The sequence below is a fragment of the Chaetodon trifascialis genome, chromosome 7 (genome assembly GCF_039877785.1).
Source record: "Chaetodon trifascialis isolate fChaTrf1 chromosome 7, fChaTrf1.hap1, whole genome shotgun sequence".
Lineage (NCBI taxonomy): Eukaryota > Metazoa > Chordata > Actinopteri > Chaetodontiformes > Chaetodontidae > Chaetodon > Chaetodon trifascialis.
This window is the reverse complement of record NC_092062.1, coordinates 18,234,863-18,248,776: the sequence shown is the minus strand read 5'-3', so window position 1 is coordinate 18,248,776 and position 13,914 is coordinate 18,234,863. Positions and strand designations below refer to the sequence as shown.

General features: G+C 40.5%; 1 protein-coding gene across 1 annotated transcript in view; it reads left to right on the top strand.

Annotated features, from left to right (window-relative positions):
• Positions 1–2,499: 2,499 nt before the first annotated feature.
• Positions 2,500–13,914, top strand: part of LOC139333484 (dynein axonemal heavy chain 11) — a 38,094-nt gene continuing 26,679 nt past the window's right edge. The window contains exons 1-30 of the mRNA XM_070965928.1: positions 2,500–2,715; positions 2,937–3,080; positions 3,219–3,412; positions 3,512–3,701; positions 3,880–3,979; positions 4,066–4,277; positions 4,449–4,670; positions 4,764–4,931; positions 5,070–5,186; positions 5,296–5,433; positions 5,530–5,645; positions 5,785–5,980; positions 6,358–6,462; positions 6,596–6,991; positions 7,503–7,835; positions 8,381–8,635; positions 8,726–8,895; positions 8,979–9,201; positions 9,310–9,426; positions 9,509–9,595; positions 9,689–9,847; positions 10,069–10,152; positions 10,281–10,439; positions 10,541–10,663; positions 10,975–11,097; positions 11,689–11,913; positions 11,997–12,088; positions 12,174–12,300; positions 12,411–12,563; positions 12,645–12,878. Coding sequence (XP_070822029.1) covers positions 2,500–2,715; positions 2,937–3,080; positions 3,219–3,412; positions 3,512–3,701; positions 3,880–3,979; positions 4,066–4,277; positions 4,449–4,670; positions 4,764–4,931; positions 5,070–5,186; positions 5,296–5,433; positions 5,530–5,645; positions 5,785–5,980; positions 6,358–6,462; positions 6,596–6,991; positions 7,503–7,835; positions 8,381–8,635; positions 8,726–8,895; positions 8,979–9,201; positions 9,310–9,426; positions 9,509–9,595; positions 9,689–9,847; positions 10,069–10,152; positions 10,281–10,439; positions 10,541–10,663; positions 10,975–11,097; positions 11,689–11,913; positions 11,997–12,088; positions 12,174–12,300; positions 12,411–12,563; positions 12,645–12,878 — 5,178 coding nt within the window. The remainder of the gene's footprint in view (positions 2,716–2,936; positions 3,081–3,218; positions 3,413–3,511; positions 3,702–3,879; positions 3,980–4,065; positions 4,278–4,448; positions 4,671–4,763; positions 4,932–5,069; positions 5,187–5,295; positions 5,434–5,529; positions 5,646–5,784; positions 5,981–6,357; positions 6,463–6,595; positions 6,992–7,502; positions 7,836–8,380; positions 8,636–8,725; positions 8,896–8,978; positions 9,202–9,309; positions 9,427–9,508; positions 9,596–9,688; positions 9,848–10,068; positions 10,153–10,280; positions 10,440–10,540; positions 10,664–10,974; positions 11,098–11,688; positions 11,914–11,996; positions 12,089–12,173; positions 12,301–12,410; positions 12,564–12,644; positions 12,879–13,914) is intronic.

Sequence of the window (13,914 nt, the reverse complement as noted above, 5' to 3'; positions counted from 1 at the left end):
AGAAACATCAGATTTGATTGGATGGGAACACTCAACCTGTAATTAATACACTGATATTATTATAAAGTGCACCTTTGTGGTTTTGGTGTACATTTAAAGCATGGTTCAGAATTAGAGACTGAACACCATTAAACAAGTACAAGATTTTAGACTCGGAAAAAACACATTTGTTTGCTCAGCTGCTGCTTGTTGGATTGACTGCTCTGTCATGATGGAGTGCTGTTTTGTGATTCAGTTTGGGAATCAATACGGCATCATCAACAAAACTCTGTTGACACTGCCAGTCATTGATGAGCTGCTTTGTATTACAGATGTGCCCAGTGCGAGCTTGAGGGCCAAAAGACAAAGTGAAACAACAAGACCGCAGACTATTATATACATATAATTTCAATTTTTCTAAACTCTCTAAACTGTGCTGTTATGAAGACACAGATGGAGCCAAGCAAACAGATGCTTGCATGTATGTGTGTATTACATCACTAATGCTGATACCAGTGACAATTACTGCAAGTCATAAATGCATTAAATATTTGCAGTCAGATTCCAGTGCACTCTTTGTTGTGGCAGACGAGCAGTGGATGGAGATATAAGGAAGGCTAGCTCAGCAGTGTGGCAAACCTTGGCAGGAAAAAGGTTGAGGTGGCAGGTATAGTGCCAGGTTTGGAACAACATTGTTTCCTATGAAACAGTTTTTGGTTGCTTGGGAGGGCACGATTGATGCATGATGCTAGAGCTCCTGGATCTGAGGCAGCTGCCAGGAAGTGATACTGGGGGAAAAAAAATCTTTATTTGTTTGTTTCTTTTTTCTGTTTGAGCCCAAACAATGATGAAGGGATAGAGAGATACATACATTGCTGATGCTGACCTTTCTCCTTCTTTCCATATTGTGATGATAGATGTAATGTGCTCATCCAGTTTGAGGCTGTTAAGGCTTTCTGGTCTTTAGCAAAGTGAATGACTCAATGTTCTCAGCCACGTTAACATCTGTGCTGATTTCCAGAGTGAAATGAGCATGTGGATTACATCAGGAGCCATCTTCATCTTGACTGCTTGAATGCATCGCCTCCAACTTGTTATTAGCACCATAGCAACAGCCAGGCAATCTCTTCCCCGTAGGTGGTCTTGTCATTGTTAGTGATGAGGTCCAAAACGGTAGCACCACCTGCAAACCTGAGGAGTTTGTCTCACTCTCTTCTCCTTTTTTCTGCAAGGATCAGTTTCATAATACGAAAAAAGGGAGAAAAAAGCGAAAACTGGAAGGAGTGCATTTTCAAAAATTGTAGAAATGTTACAATGCCAAATCTTACATAGTATCCTCTCTCCGCTATGCTTACTATATATACACTATAGGGAACACTTCACTTTAAGCATTCACTAATAGAATCATTTTGTCATTCATTCAAAGCCGTCAGACCCACAGGCTGCTCTGAAATGAGGTGCAGTAAAGTGCCTTGTAAATGGCAGTTGCTGGGCACAGTGCTCTGCTGCTAAGACAACAGTCAAACTAGGCACGCACTCATATATAACATACATTTTACTGCAGCCTGTGGAGCTCCAACACATAGGCTCCTTCATGTTCAGTCCTGTCACAATGGGGCCTTATATGTCATAAAAACGGGGCCACAGATTTGCACCTGTTTAAACCAAGAATGTTTGAATTACTGTATATCCACATAGACCAGAGCCTACTTCACTGGTGTTTTGCCCATGAGTGAAATGACTACACATGTAGAAGAAGAACTTTGAAACAGGTATGTGGCTTAATGTCTCTCAAACTGAAGTGTGAACATTAATTCCAGGCTATGAATCATTTTGAGCTCAACTCTCATTTAATGAAAAATGCACACTCTTCATCTAAGCTTTATCTGTGAAACTTAAACACATATATAAAAAAACCCTTTATTAAATCCCAATCATGTCTGAGAGGACCACGTAGATCTAAATATTTAACATTCAATCACAGTGTAAATTATGCAATGCAATGCTTGCAAACTGCAGGCCGCCAAGTACCACATTTCAAAACTCCACATGGATTGAGGATTACAAATTAGAGCATCCTTTGCAACTTTGCATTTCATGTTTTGTTACTCCAGGCAAAGGCCTACAAGCCACATGCTTGATATTCTGGCCATCTAAAACAATATGAAATGGCATATACAGTAATAATTTGCTAAAATAAATAAATTGTACGTAAATTTCCATCACTTTTATTGGGGAAAGGGTTCCCAGAAGAGGGTTTTTTTTAGTTTACATTTAGCAGCTAGCCAAATATGCATAGCTGGCAGTGATTGAGGAGAGTGGCTGTTGCCAAGCAACGGAATGCTGACCCGCCCCTAGGACTGTACAGCTCGTGCCAGTCTTTCGCTGACAGGTAGCGTCTTAAAACTACAATAACACGAAATTAAAAGCTAATTTACAGGAAATTTCTGTCACAAATTAGTGTGTTTTTTCCGTTTTGTCGAGGAAAGTGTTAAAGCATGTCATGGTTGTAGAGCAAGCATGTCGGAGGACGAAAGTGCGCCTTCTTTTCTGGAGGACGTCAGGGTAAAGTTTGTTGAAGAGAAAGTCTGCGGGCTGCTGCGGCTGCACCATCAAACATGGAAGAGGAGTGCTGCCAACGAAGGGTTTCAGACTCATCTGAAAGACTTCTTTGAAAAGGAGTCTGTTGTATTTTTCTGTTCATCAAAAAAAGGCTGTCTGGTTGCTTCTAATGAGGTATGGTTGCATCAGAGTCTCCACTAACGCTGATACAGTAACGTAACACCCCTAGGTAACTAGCTAGCTTAGCATGTGCACACTTGACTAGTAAGCTAGTTAGCTAACCGTAGGTTACTTACAAAATTATGAAATTGGTGGATTTAGCATGACGGATTTGATTTAATTGCTTGGAAGTGTCAGTGTGCAGTGAAATCTTGTGATATTATTTCTAATAACAGGTCCCACCTGTTGCTCAAAACAAGCAAATTTATATTCTTAAGAAGACAGTTGCTCCCATCAGTGCTGAAAACTACAGGGAACTTCTGCTTTTTGGCCTCCTGTCTCCATCACCACTTCTGCAGCTGTCAAGCACAGTGGAACAGGTGATAGTTTCACCCTCCCTCCTAAGTCTATCTCATAAAAAGCATTTTCTTGTATGTGCTGTCATATATTTTTGTTATGGTGATGTTTAGCTTGCTTTTATGAATTCTGGGTGACGTCCGTCTGTGTCTCGTCACCAGGTATGTGTTCCACTGCTGTCAAACAACAATAACCATCAGATGTGGCCAAACCTGATGTCTGAAGATATTATTCGACATGTTGAGAGCATGTGCAGTAAGACATCAGTTGTCCAGGGACAAGTTTTTGGAAAAACCCTCCTCCCTCTCCCAACTGTGACAGACTGGATAGAAAATGCATACAGCGCCTTCACTATGTAAGAAAACACACAAATTTGGTTTTGTTTCAGTGACTGGCATCATGGTTTATAGTTGAAGTATTAACAGACACCCTCAACATGTATTTTCACACTCAGGTATAACAGCTATGACAGGGCACTGGCTCATGCCATAGAGACCCAGGTCATCAACTGGACCAATGTCATCCAGAAAACTTTAAAGGAGGATTCATCAGACCTGCTTATGACAGGCTGTAATCCAGGGCCCAATGCAGAGCTGAAGTTTTGGGCTTCCAGGAAGAGCAATATACGGAACATTTATCATCAGGTATACTCCCCTTTCCTCCTTTATTCTTTAATTTCAATTGGCTCTTCCACAACGTGTTCACAGCTCTAACACATATTACTCAATAATCTTTCTGATCTTCAGTGAAATGGTCATTGGATTTATTTTCATCTCCTAACTTTCAACTCTGTGTTAAAGTGTTTGGTATTTTCCCTTGTAGCTTCAGAGTCCCATTGTTCAGAAGATGGCAAAAATGTTAGAAATGATGGATAGCAGCTATCTTCCAACAATCAAGACTCTGACTGGAAATGTATTTGATGGTAAGATAACATAATGTGATAACCAGACCTTATTATCTCTGATTTTGTTGTTTTATTTAAAATTGCTTATTTTTCTCAATCAAAAGCCCTTCAAGAAGCCCTGGATATAGACCTCCATCTACAGCCACTACATGCACAAATGTTAGAACTGGAAAAGAAGGGATTTCCTCACTTTGAAACATTCATCCCTGCACTGTTTCACACTCTCTTTCTTATCTGGACCAACTGCAAATCTTATCAAAGACCAGCACGCATTGTGGTGTTACTGCAGGAACTTTGCAATCTGATCATTGAACAGGTAAAAATCTTCATTTGAAACACCTACAGTAGTGGATTATGGCAAGCGACACATATATTGTGGGTGTAATTAGACAGTGCAAATTTTGCCAGTCAGCATTACTTTGACTTATTAGTTATTGGCTGTCTCTGTGAACAAATTCACATCATTTTTTTTAAATCCATTCTTTAGGCTTCCACATACCTCTCTGCAGATCTGTTACTCAGAGAGGACCCAGAGGAAAATCTACAAATGGTGAACAGGGTGATGAAAGTCTTTAGATGTTTCAGAGACAGTTACCAGATCCAGAGGGAGAGGTTGGCCAACCATGTGAAACATGCACCCTGGGATTTCCCATCTGCCATGATTTTTACACGTTTCAACCAGTTCCTGAATCGTATGTTACAGCTGGAGGTGAGATCTGATTTTTGTTTTTGTATTCAGGCGGCACAAAGAGGTTGTATTTTCATGTGTATTTTTTTCTGATACAATATGTTATATTTGCAGGACCTGTTTGAAATTATGATGGACTTTCAGAGGATGGAAAAACTAGAATTTGGTGGGCTTAAAGGCAAACTCTTCAGTGAGCATGCTGCTCAGATGTACAGAGAGTTCAGTAATCACTGCAGAGCATTGAAGCACAGTGAAAACAACCCACTTGACTTAACCTCTCAGGTGAAATTATTTTCTATTCACATTTATATTGTTTATCAGCATTTCTGTGAACTGCTACTGCATACATTCACAATGCACAATTTTACACTCGTGTCCATCATTATTGTCAGCATTATGACTTGATAACTTTGTCATAAGGTTTTCGAAAACGAGTGTAAGGATTTCAAAGTGAGGATTGTTGACTTTGAATGCCGCCTTGCCAGCCTTCTATGCTTGGCCTTTAAGGATTGCTCAGGACTGGAATCAGCATTTAAAGTAAGCAAGAGTGGATAATAGGATGATGGCTATGAAAATACTGTTAAAGTGTATATTGAGAGACAGAGCTATCAAGTTCTTACTAACATCTTTGTTTTTTGTCCTGTAGCTGCTAACTGTTATTGGGCCCTTCCTGGAGAGAAGACAAATTAGACAGATATTCAGTCCCAACTTCCTTCTACTGCAACAGCATTTCAGAGAAGAGTTAGAGAAATGTAAATGTCTGTTTAAATCCCAGCTCAATCAGGTACTGGAAGCAAAATGGAATACAAGCAAAATGTATTGAAGGCAGAATAGGTATTGTCTGTGCATCAACTTTTTTCTGTTCTTTATTACTTTACAGATGGAAAGCGGGCTGAGTAAGAATATGGCTCACACATCTGGAGCTTTGAAGTGGGCAAAAATGCTCAGAGAACGCATTCAAACACCATGGGAGAAAATCAGATTACTGTCCGACATGTCAGTAAAAACACCTGACTTCTTCCAACAATGCCTAACCAGATAGAGGGATGGATGGGTGTACATAGAACAGACAAGAGATGGCTATTGCGCCAGGCTTAAAAATGATAATTGTCTCACAATTTTGAAATATTTCCAGGCCTGCAGGAAGTGTAGAGATGGCAAAAGAGTACTATATGTACATGGAGATGTTGAATCTTCTGGATCAATATGAAGATGACGTTTACTCTGGCTGGTGTGATGGTTTGGAACAGGCCTGCCAGATTAACCTGAAACAGCCCCTTCTTTCCAGAAATGCTTCATCTGGCTTGATCTCAGTCAACTTCAATCCAAAGGTGATAGATGTCATTTTCCCTGTGAACTAGAAAGCACTCAATACCAACATCCTCCAATGTTAGTTAACTGGCTGTTAGACTAATGTAGTTATGTCTGTCTCTTAAAATGTAGTTAAGATGGTTTCCTCACACTGCTGACACACACACTGTCCTCAAGTTCCGTCAAACATGATGCAAAAAATGTTTTTTTAATATACTGTTGACAGTCTTGGTAACATGCAAAACAGTCATCCTGGCAGAGGGAATAGTTATTTGTTAGTTATTAATTTGAGTTATTATATTCTCCAAGGGTTTCTGTTAGCTGAGACAAAACATTTTACCACCACCTCACTGTGACTGTGTATATGAGTTGATGACTGTTTTCTTTCACTCCTCAGCTGACTGAAGTCTTGAAAGATGTGAAATATATTCAGACTCTCAGTGAGATCGAGGTCCCTGCAGCTGCCATGGCTGTTTTTGAGAAGCGCTTCATGTTCACAAAGGTAAGAAACAAACATATTCTTTTAGGAGCTCACTTATACTTATACACACAACGAAAAGCAATTTTCTTTTTCTTGCCTTTTACACAGTCTACACCTCAAAAAAATATAGCTTCTTGTTGCTTGTATTTTACAGTATGTGAGCAGTCTGCAGCTTTTTGTGCAATGGTACAACAGGCTAAAGCAGACTGTGCTAGAGGTGGAACTTCCTCTCATCAGCACTGAGTTGGAGTCCATAGACCTGCAGTTGACAAGAGCAGAGTCTGACCTGACATGGCAAGATCCGGGCTGCTGGAGCTTCATCAGCACCACCAGAGACCTGGTCCATGACCTTGTATGTCGTGTCGGTAGAGCCAAGGAAAACTGTGAAGCCATCCAGTCAGTGATGAAGGCATGGAGCAAACAAGCCATGTTTTGCAGAAAGGACAACAAGAAAGGCTCGCTCATACAGCTGGAAGACAGAGAAGACCGTGTCAACAAGAAATACAGCTCCATGAAGAAGGATGGAGACTCTATCCACAAGCTGGTACAGGTGTGTGTGCCTGGATTTTTCATAATATTTACTATCATTCATTATAGAGTTTTCATGAATACTTGGGTTGCTGGACTGTATGTATGTCATCAAACACACAAAAATATGAAATTTTCAGCATGGTTCCAACACCTGTTAGCATGTTGTAGAATTTGCAGTTGTGCTTGGCTTTAGATTCAGTATCCTAATAATAAAATTCAGATATGATGAGATAAAGATCTAACCTTTATCTGTCTCGTACCACATAATATGGTTTAATTTTATTAACTGATAAAAATCCACTTATCGTCTGACCAGACCTTCTACTCCTAATCAGTCATTTTATTTCTGACAGCAAAGATGATCTTGATATTTTCCAATACTTTGGAAGCCTTGTAAATAAATGTGCTCTAGTTATTCTGAAATAGATAAAACCCTTTCACGTTCAATGTGACAAACTGCAAACCTCAAAAGTAATACAAGTATAAGTTTTTGTGCTCACTATCTCTCCAATATCCTACAATTTATTCAGGAGAATATGATGCTTTTCCATGCTGACCCTGCATCAGAAGTGTGGCAGTCCTACCTGGAGTATGTGGATGAGATGGTGGTGGAGGGGCTCTTCAGCTACGTCAGCCACTCTCTTCAGTTCTTTGTAGACAGCATGGAATCATGGCCAAAACAAACACCTCTGTTTGAAGCTCAGTTGATGCTTAGTAGCTCAGGAATGGTCTTCCGCCCCTCACTGGAGCAAGATGCAGGGGACAGTCTCTATGAGCTGATAGAAGGACTGGTTGGAGACATATTCAAGACTTCAGTGAATATCAGCAGAGTGGCTGCTCACCTTGGCATGGAGAACTACCAGGTACTTAGATTTGGATGTTGGACTTCTTTTTTTTTAACACTGCAGTCCCTCAGTAGATAAGGATGTTTTAAAATAAACATCCCCAGTGTTGCAGACTTTCCTGTTAAAGGTAAATGTATACCCTTATTGCAGGTGTTTATAGGCCTTAGACTTGCCTCTGCCAGAGCAAAGACTGTGGCTTCCCGGTCTTAAAGCACCAAAACCAGTGAATGTATGTGAGTAGAGGCCAAATGAGATGTTAGCCAACAGGAGACAGAGGAGAATAAGAGTACACTTTGTTGGGATGTTGCAGGTTGTTTTAACTAACTGAATGTGTAAAATACACAAGTATTATTACCTCCAGTGGTGGTGTCCAGTATCTGAGTATTGTACATGATTTAATTTAGAATAGTTAAAATAAGTCAGTTATAAAGAAGCATTCTATTTCAACCAAAACCAAAAAAGTGAACTCTTCTACTGTGCTTTTATGTTTCAAGTCATTATTGTGTATTCCTCTAGATATAATGGATTCTATTCATGTTATACATGTAATATAACTCTTACAGGATGTAATGGATGACATGCTAGATTTGTTGGACATGAGACAGGAAATAATGGAGCGAGTGGAGAACGTTCTCAAGAAGGCGATAAATTACAAGAGAAAGTTTGACTGCTACACCCAACTCTGGCAAGATGACAGGGCTGAGTTTCTCAGCCAGTTTCTCCTGTATGGACGTGTGCTCACACCTGAAGAGATGGAAACTTATGGAGCAGATGAACTCCCTGAGGGCCTGCCTACAATTGATAACTTCAAAGAACAGGTAAAAGGATTTTGTTAATCATGAATTATGTATTTCACATACATGGCAAGTGGTGAAATTGTGATCTCTGTTGTGGTCTTAATTTTACAGATAGATTATTATGAGGATCTGTATGCTGAAATTGCCGAGCTTGAAGACTTCAGAGTGTTCAATGGATGGTTGCGAGTGGATATCAAGTTCTTTAAACTGAGCCTCCTCAACACTCTAAAGAAGTGGAGTTGGCTTTTTAAAGAACACCTGCTGACATATGTCACTAACAGGTAGAGATCATTTCTGCATGGCTGTTGAATGCAGACCAAACGGTAACTTCAGCTTTTCTCACAGTGCATTCTTTTCCACTCAGTCTTGATGAGCTGCAGAAGTTTGTCCGAGCTGCTGTCGAAGGGCTTGGCCAGCCTGTGGCTGAAGGAAACCACTGTGGCTTAGTGGAAGTGATGAGTCACCTGTTGGCTGTCAGAGACAGACAAGCAGCCACAGACAAGATGTTTGAGCCTCTTCGAGACACAATAATCCTCCTAGAACAATATGGAGTGACCATACCAGACCAGGTCTATTCTCAGCTGGAGGTAAGAGAAGAAATTAGTTAATTCTCCTTTTTCTTTTCTTTCAAGTTCTAACTAAAATAATGTGATAAAAATGTACTTTCAACCTTTGAGAAATGATTTTATCTATAGGAACTTCCCGAGAAATGGAGTGGAGCCAAAAAACTGGCCTTAAAAGTAAGGCATGAGGTGGCACCCATGCAGAATGCAGAAGTGATGGTTTTACGAAGACGATGCATGGCATTTGAGGTGAGGGCACTTTCAGCTCTCATTTCCAGAGGAATTATGAAGATATGATGAGCAGTTAAGTGGTACCTCTTTTTTTTTCCAGGTAAAACAAAGCAAATTCAGGGAGATGTTCAGAGCAATGGCACCCTTCAGTTACAATGCAGTGCATCCCTACATCAGTCTGGAGAAAGTAGGAATTTAACCATTTTTTGTTCATAGGAGTAAGATGACATTGTATCGTACTGTACACTTTCAATAACAAATGCCATATGTTGTTTTCTAGTCTGAAAGAGCAATCCGAGACATGGAGAAAGAGGTAGCAGAACTACAGGAGTCCACAAATCTGTTCGACGTTACCATTCCAGACTACAGAGATGTTAAGCTCTTCAGACGAGAGATCATGGTCCTCAAAGAACTTTGGGACATGGTTGTATTTGTGCAGGTAAGTCGCTTAATATATTTGTGTATTTAAACATCACTGTTCTGGAGGAAAAGGAAATACAGCTAACGACCTCGTCATGCCACTGCAGTACCTCAATAACTTGACCAGCACTGTCCTCTTGGATGCTGTCATTGATTCTTTGAATACCCTTTAGCCTCTGAATGTCCCCATTAAGCACCCTCAGCCCATTGACCCCTCTGCATTGGTCTTTATCTATACAGAGCAGTGTGGAAAACTGGACAATGACCAAATGGAGGCAAATAAACGTGGACCAGATGGATGCAGAATTGAGGAGGTTTGCCAAGGTGAGGTCACCAACAGTGCTACATCACACCAGCACATCTCTCCTGCTGTCTTGCTGTCATGCACCATTGCTGTTTGTAACAGATGCCCCTAATAACTAATTATGTTTACCTACCTTCTGTTTGTGTAGGACATACGGAAGCTTGACAAAGAGGCTCGTGTGTGGGACGTGTATTCTGGGTTAGACCTTTATGTAAAGAACCTGTTGACGTCACTACGGGCCGTGAGTCAGCTACAGAACCTGGCAATACGAGAGCGACACTGGGTGCAGCTAATTAGAACAACGCAGGTGCAAAAATACACACAGCAGAGGTCTTACTATGGAGTGATGCTTTTTTTCATGTTAGAAATCTAAACCTTTGCATCATGACAATAATTCTTTTAAATTAGATGGACATCCTTGTGACTGACAGTACCACCTTGGGAGACCTCTTGGCTCTGCAGCTCCATTTGCTGGAGGACGAAGTTCGCAACATAGTGGATAAGGCGGTCAAAGAAATGGCCATAGAGAAGGTTCTTCTTCAGTTATTAACAGATTGTGTTCAGTCATAATGACCAATTATACAATGTAGCATACTGTACCACACAGCATTTCTTTTGAAGTGTTACTACAAGCTAGCATGTACTTTAAAAGGTGGTGGTGAAGTATAGGTACAGGAAGAGTTATTCACAGTATGTAACTTCCTCGCCAACTTATTTTAAGTATTATTTGTATTTATCTTTAAACAGATTGGTTTAGGAACTCCTCTTAAACCAAACATAATTGTAAATGCCGTAACATTCGGAGATGTTACCATGATGCTGTCCATTATGTATTATTTCAGGTTGTGACACAAATAAGTCAAACGTGGGCATCAGTGGAGCTGTCGTATGAAGATCATTACCAAACTTCTGTGCCACTGCTTAAAAGTGATGAGGAACTTTTTGAAACTCTTGAGGATCATCAGGTAAATATCTAACTACACTTACTGATATTACCGCTAAGACTTTATGTGTGACCTTATTGCACTGAAAAATGCAGAATTCCTGTAAAGCACAAGAACAAGTTCTCAAGATCAGTTGTCTGTGAGAAGCACTGATAGTTAAATGCTGAATAGAGATGAGAGTGCAGAGAGGGGCCGCCCTGTCTGACTGTCTAACAGCACAACTGAGAGTAGATAGGTCCCTATTGAGTCCTTAGATTTATAGCTGCTTTAGGAGACGGGGCATTGTTGCACCGTGGCAGTCTTTGTGCATGTACACCAGATGCATTGGGGGGTTATAGCCAGCAATTAGAAGTCTTGTCACTTTAGTGCCGCCATCTTTTTGCAAATAGACTGTTTCCCTCCCCCACTTTTTTATGGCATGGCATGCTGATGAGGTTGAATATACATTGAAATAAAACTGACATATGTTATTTGGTTAAGGTTTTCCTTAACCAAATAACATATGACTTTGTGGTGCTACGGATTGGGTGGTACTTTGGTGTATTTGAGTTTCACATTGGACCAAATCCTTTTGATAGACTAAGCTCATGTCTCCATGTCCTCATCCTCAAGGTTCAGCTCCAGGGCATCTTTCAGAGCAAGCATGTAGATCACTTCCTGTTCCAGGTAGTCGAACTACAGAAACAGCTGACTGTGGCTGACTCCGTGCTGATGGTCTGGATGGAGGTCCAAAGGACGTGGGTCTACCTGGAAAGCATCTTCAAAGGCTGTGATGACATCTGTCAACAGCTTCCTTCAGATGCACACAGATTCCAAGCAATAGATGCAGAATTTCAGGTCTGCACTAATATGCCAATCATGTAGTTAGACATATTCCGTTGTTCTCATCATTGTAAATGTGGACATTTTGGTTCCTTCAGGACTTAATGCTGGACAGTGCTAAGACTAAAAATGTCATTGAGGCCACCAACAAACCTCACCTGTTTGAGAAGTTAGAGGATCTACAAAAAAGGTTCATGTTTAATACATTACACATTCATTTCACTGTTCACTGTTTGATATTCTGTGCTCATCATTCCCATACTCTGTTTGAACAGACTGGCATTGTGTGAAAAAGCTCTTGCTGAATACCTGGAAACAAAGAGACTTGCCTTTCCACGATTCTACTTTATTTCATCTGCAGACTTGTTGGACATCCTCTCTAAAGGGAGTCGTCCCCGAGAGGTAAATTTATGTAGAATTTCCCTTCATTTTTGTTTTCACTCTTTATCCAGTGCCACTACTTAACGACTGTATCTCTCATAAGAAATTTAATGACTTGGTGTCTTTTGCAGGTCACTGTCCACCTCTCAAAGTTATTTGACAACATGTCAGATCTTGAGTTTGCCAAAAATGAACAGTTGGATAACTCTAAACTTGCAGTTGGCATGTACAGCAAAGAGAGGGAATATGTCCCATTCCAGACTAAATGTTGCTGTTACGGGCCGGTAAGATTACATTCAGGACTGAATAATCTGCATTATCTATCACATTTTGTAAAGTGACTGATGATAAGAATACTTTGTTAGGTGGAGGCATGGCTCACTTGCCTGGAGGAATCTATGAAAGCATGCATCAGGGGTCACCTGTCTGAGGCTGTGTGTGTGTACGAGGACAGACCCAGAGAGCAGTGGATTCTTGACTTCCCTGCCCAAGTGGCTCTCACTGGCTCTCAGATCTGGTGGAGCAATGATATGGAGCTTGTGTTTAGAAGACTGGAGGAAGGATTTGAGTCTGCACTAAAGGACTACAACAAGAAACAGGTACATTTTACATAGTGCTGTCAATCGATTGAAATATTTAATCACGATTAATCTCATGAATGTCATAGTTAACTCCTGATTAATTGCAAATTAACTGCACATTTTTATCTGTTCTAAATGTCCCTTGAATTCTCATTTTAATACCGTTATCAACGTGGAAAAGTGGATAGGCTTGCTTTGTGCAAATGTTTTTTAATTGAAAACAGCAACGTGTAGTGTTATATTTCACACTAACATTCTCACTTTGAGCAGTCATTCACATTTGAATGAATCAAATCTCACACAATTTAACACTGTCAATAAACAGATGACAAAAATATAAACACTTGGTTACAAAAAAGCCCCTTCAACAACCAGATTCACCCTCTGGTGAATAAAATGTTTTCAGATATGAGCAGTGTTTTGTAAAAATAGCTGAAACTGGGGTAGACTTGACATCTGTAACATACAAAAAAACAAACATGATAGACAGCACAGTAAGATTGATTGAACTATAAAACCAGCCGAGACATATGAATAACTTTAGTCACTCTTCTTACTCTAAACATACATGAACTATTCAATTATATTTTTATTGCAAGTGTGTTTAAAAAAAAAAAAAGCACGTGTAAGAGATTTTTATAACCTGGCTGGCCACAGTGTTCAGCTTGAGGGTTCTGCACAGGATCTTGGCTGTTCCCTGGGGTGCGCTCTTCTGGACAAAGATCTCAGATGTTCTTCCTGGTATCTGCTGGAGCCATTCTCCCAGCTTGGGGGTTACTGCTCCGAGTGCCCCGATCACTACTGGGACCACTTTTGCCTTTATGCCCCACATCTTCTCCAACTCCTCCTTGAGACCCTGGTATTTCTCCAGCTTCTCGTGCTCTTTCTTCCTGATCTTACTGTCACTTGGGATCATTACATCCACCACTGTGACTGTCTTCTCTTCCCACTTATCCAGTCCGAATGACATCCCGATGTCATTGTTGTATATCCTGGTGAGGTGAGTGAGGTGAGGGAGTCAATGTCACGCTCACTCTTGGCATATAGCTTTTTG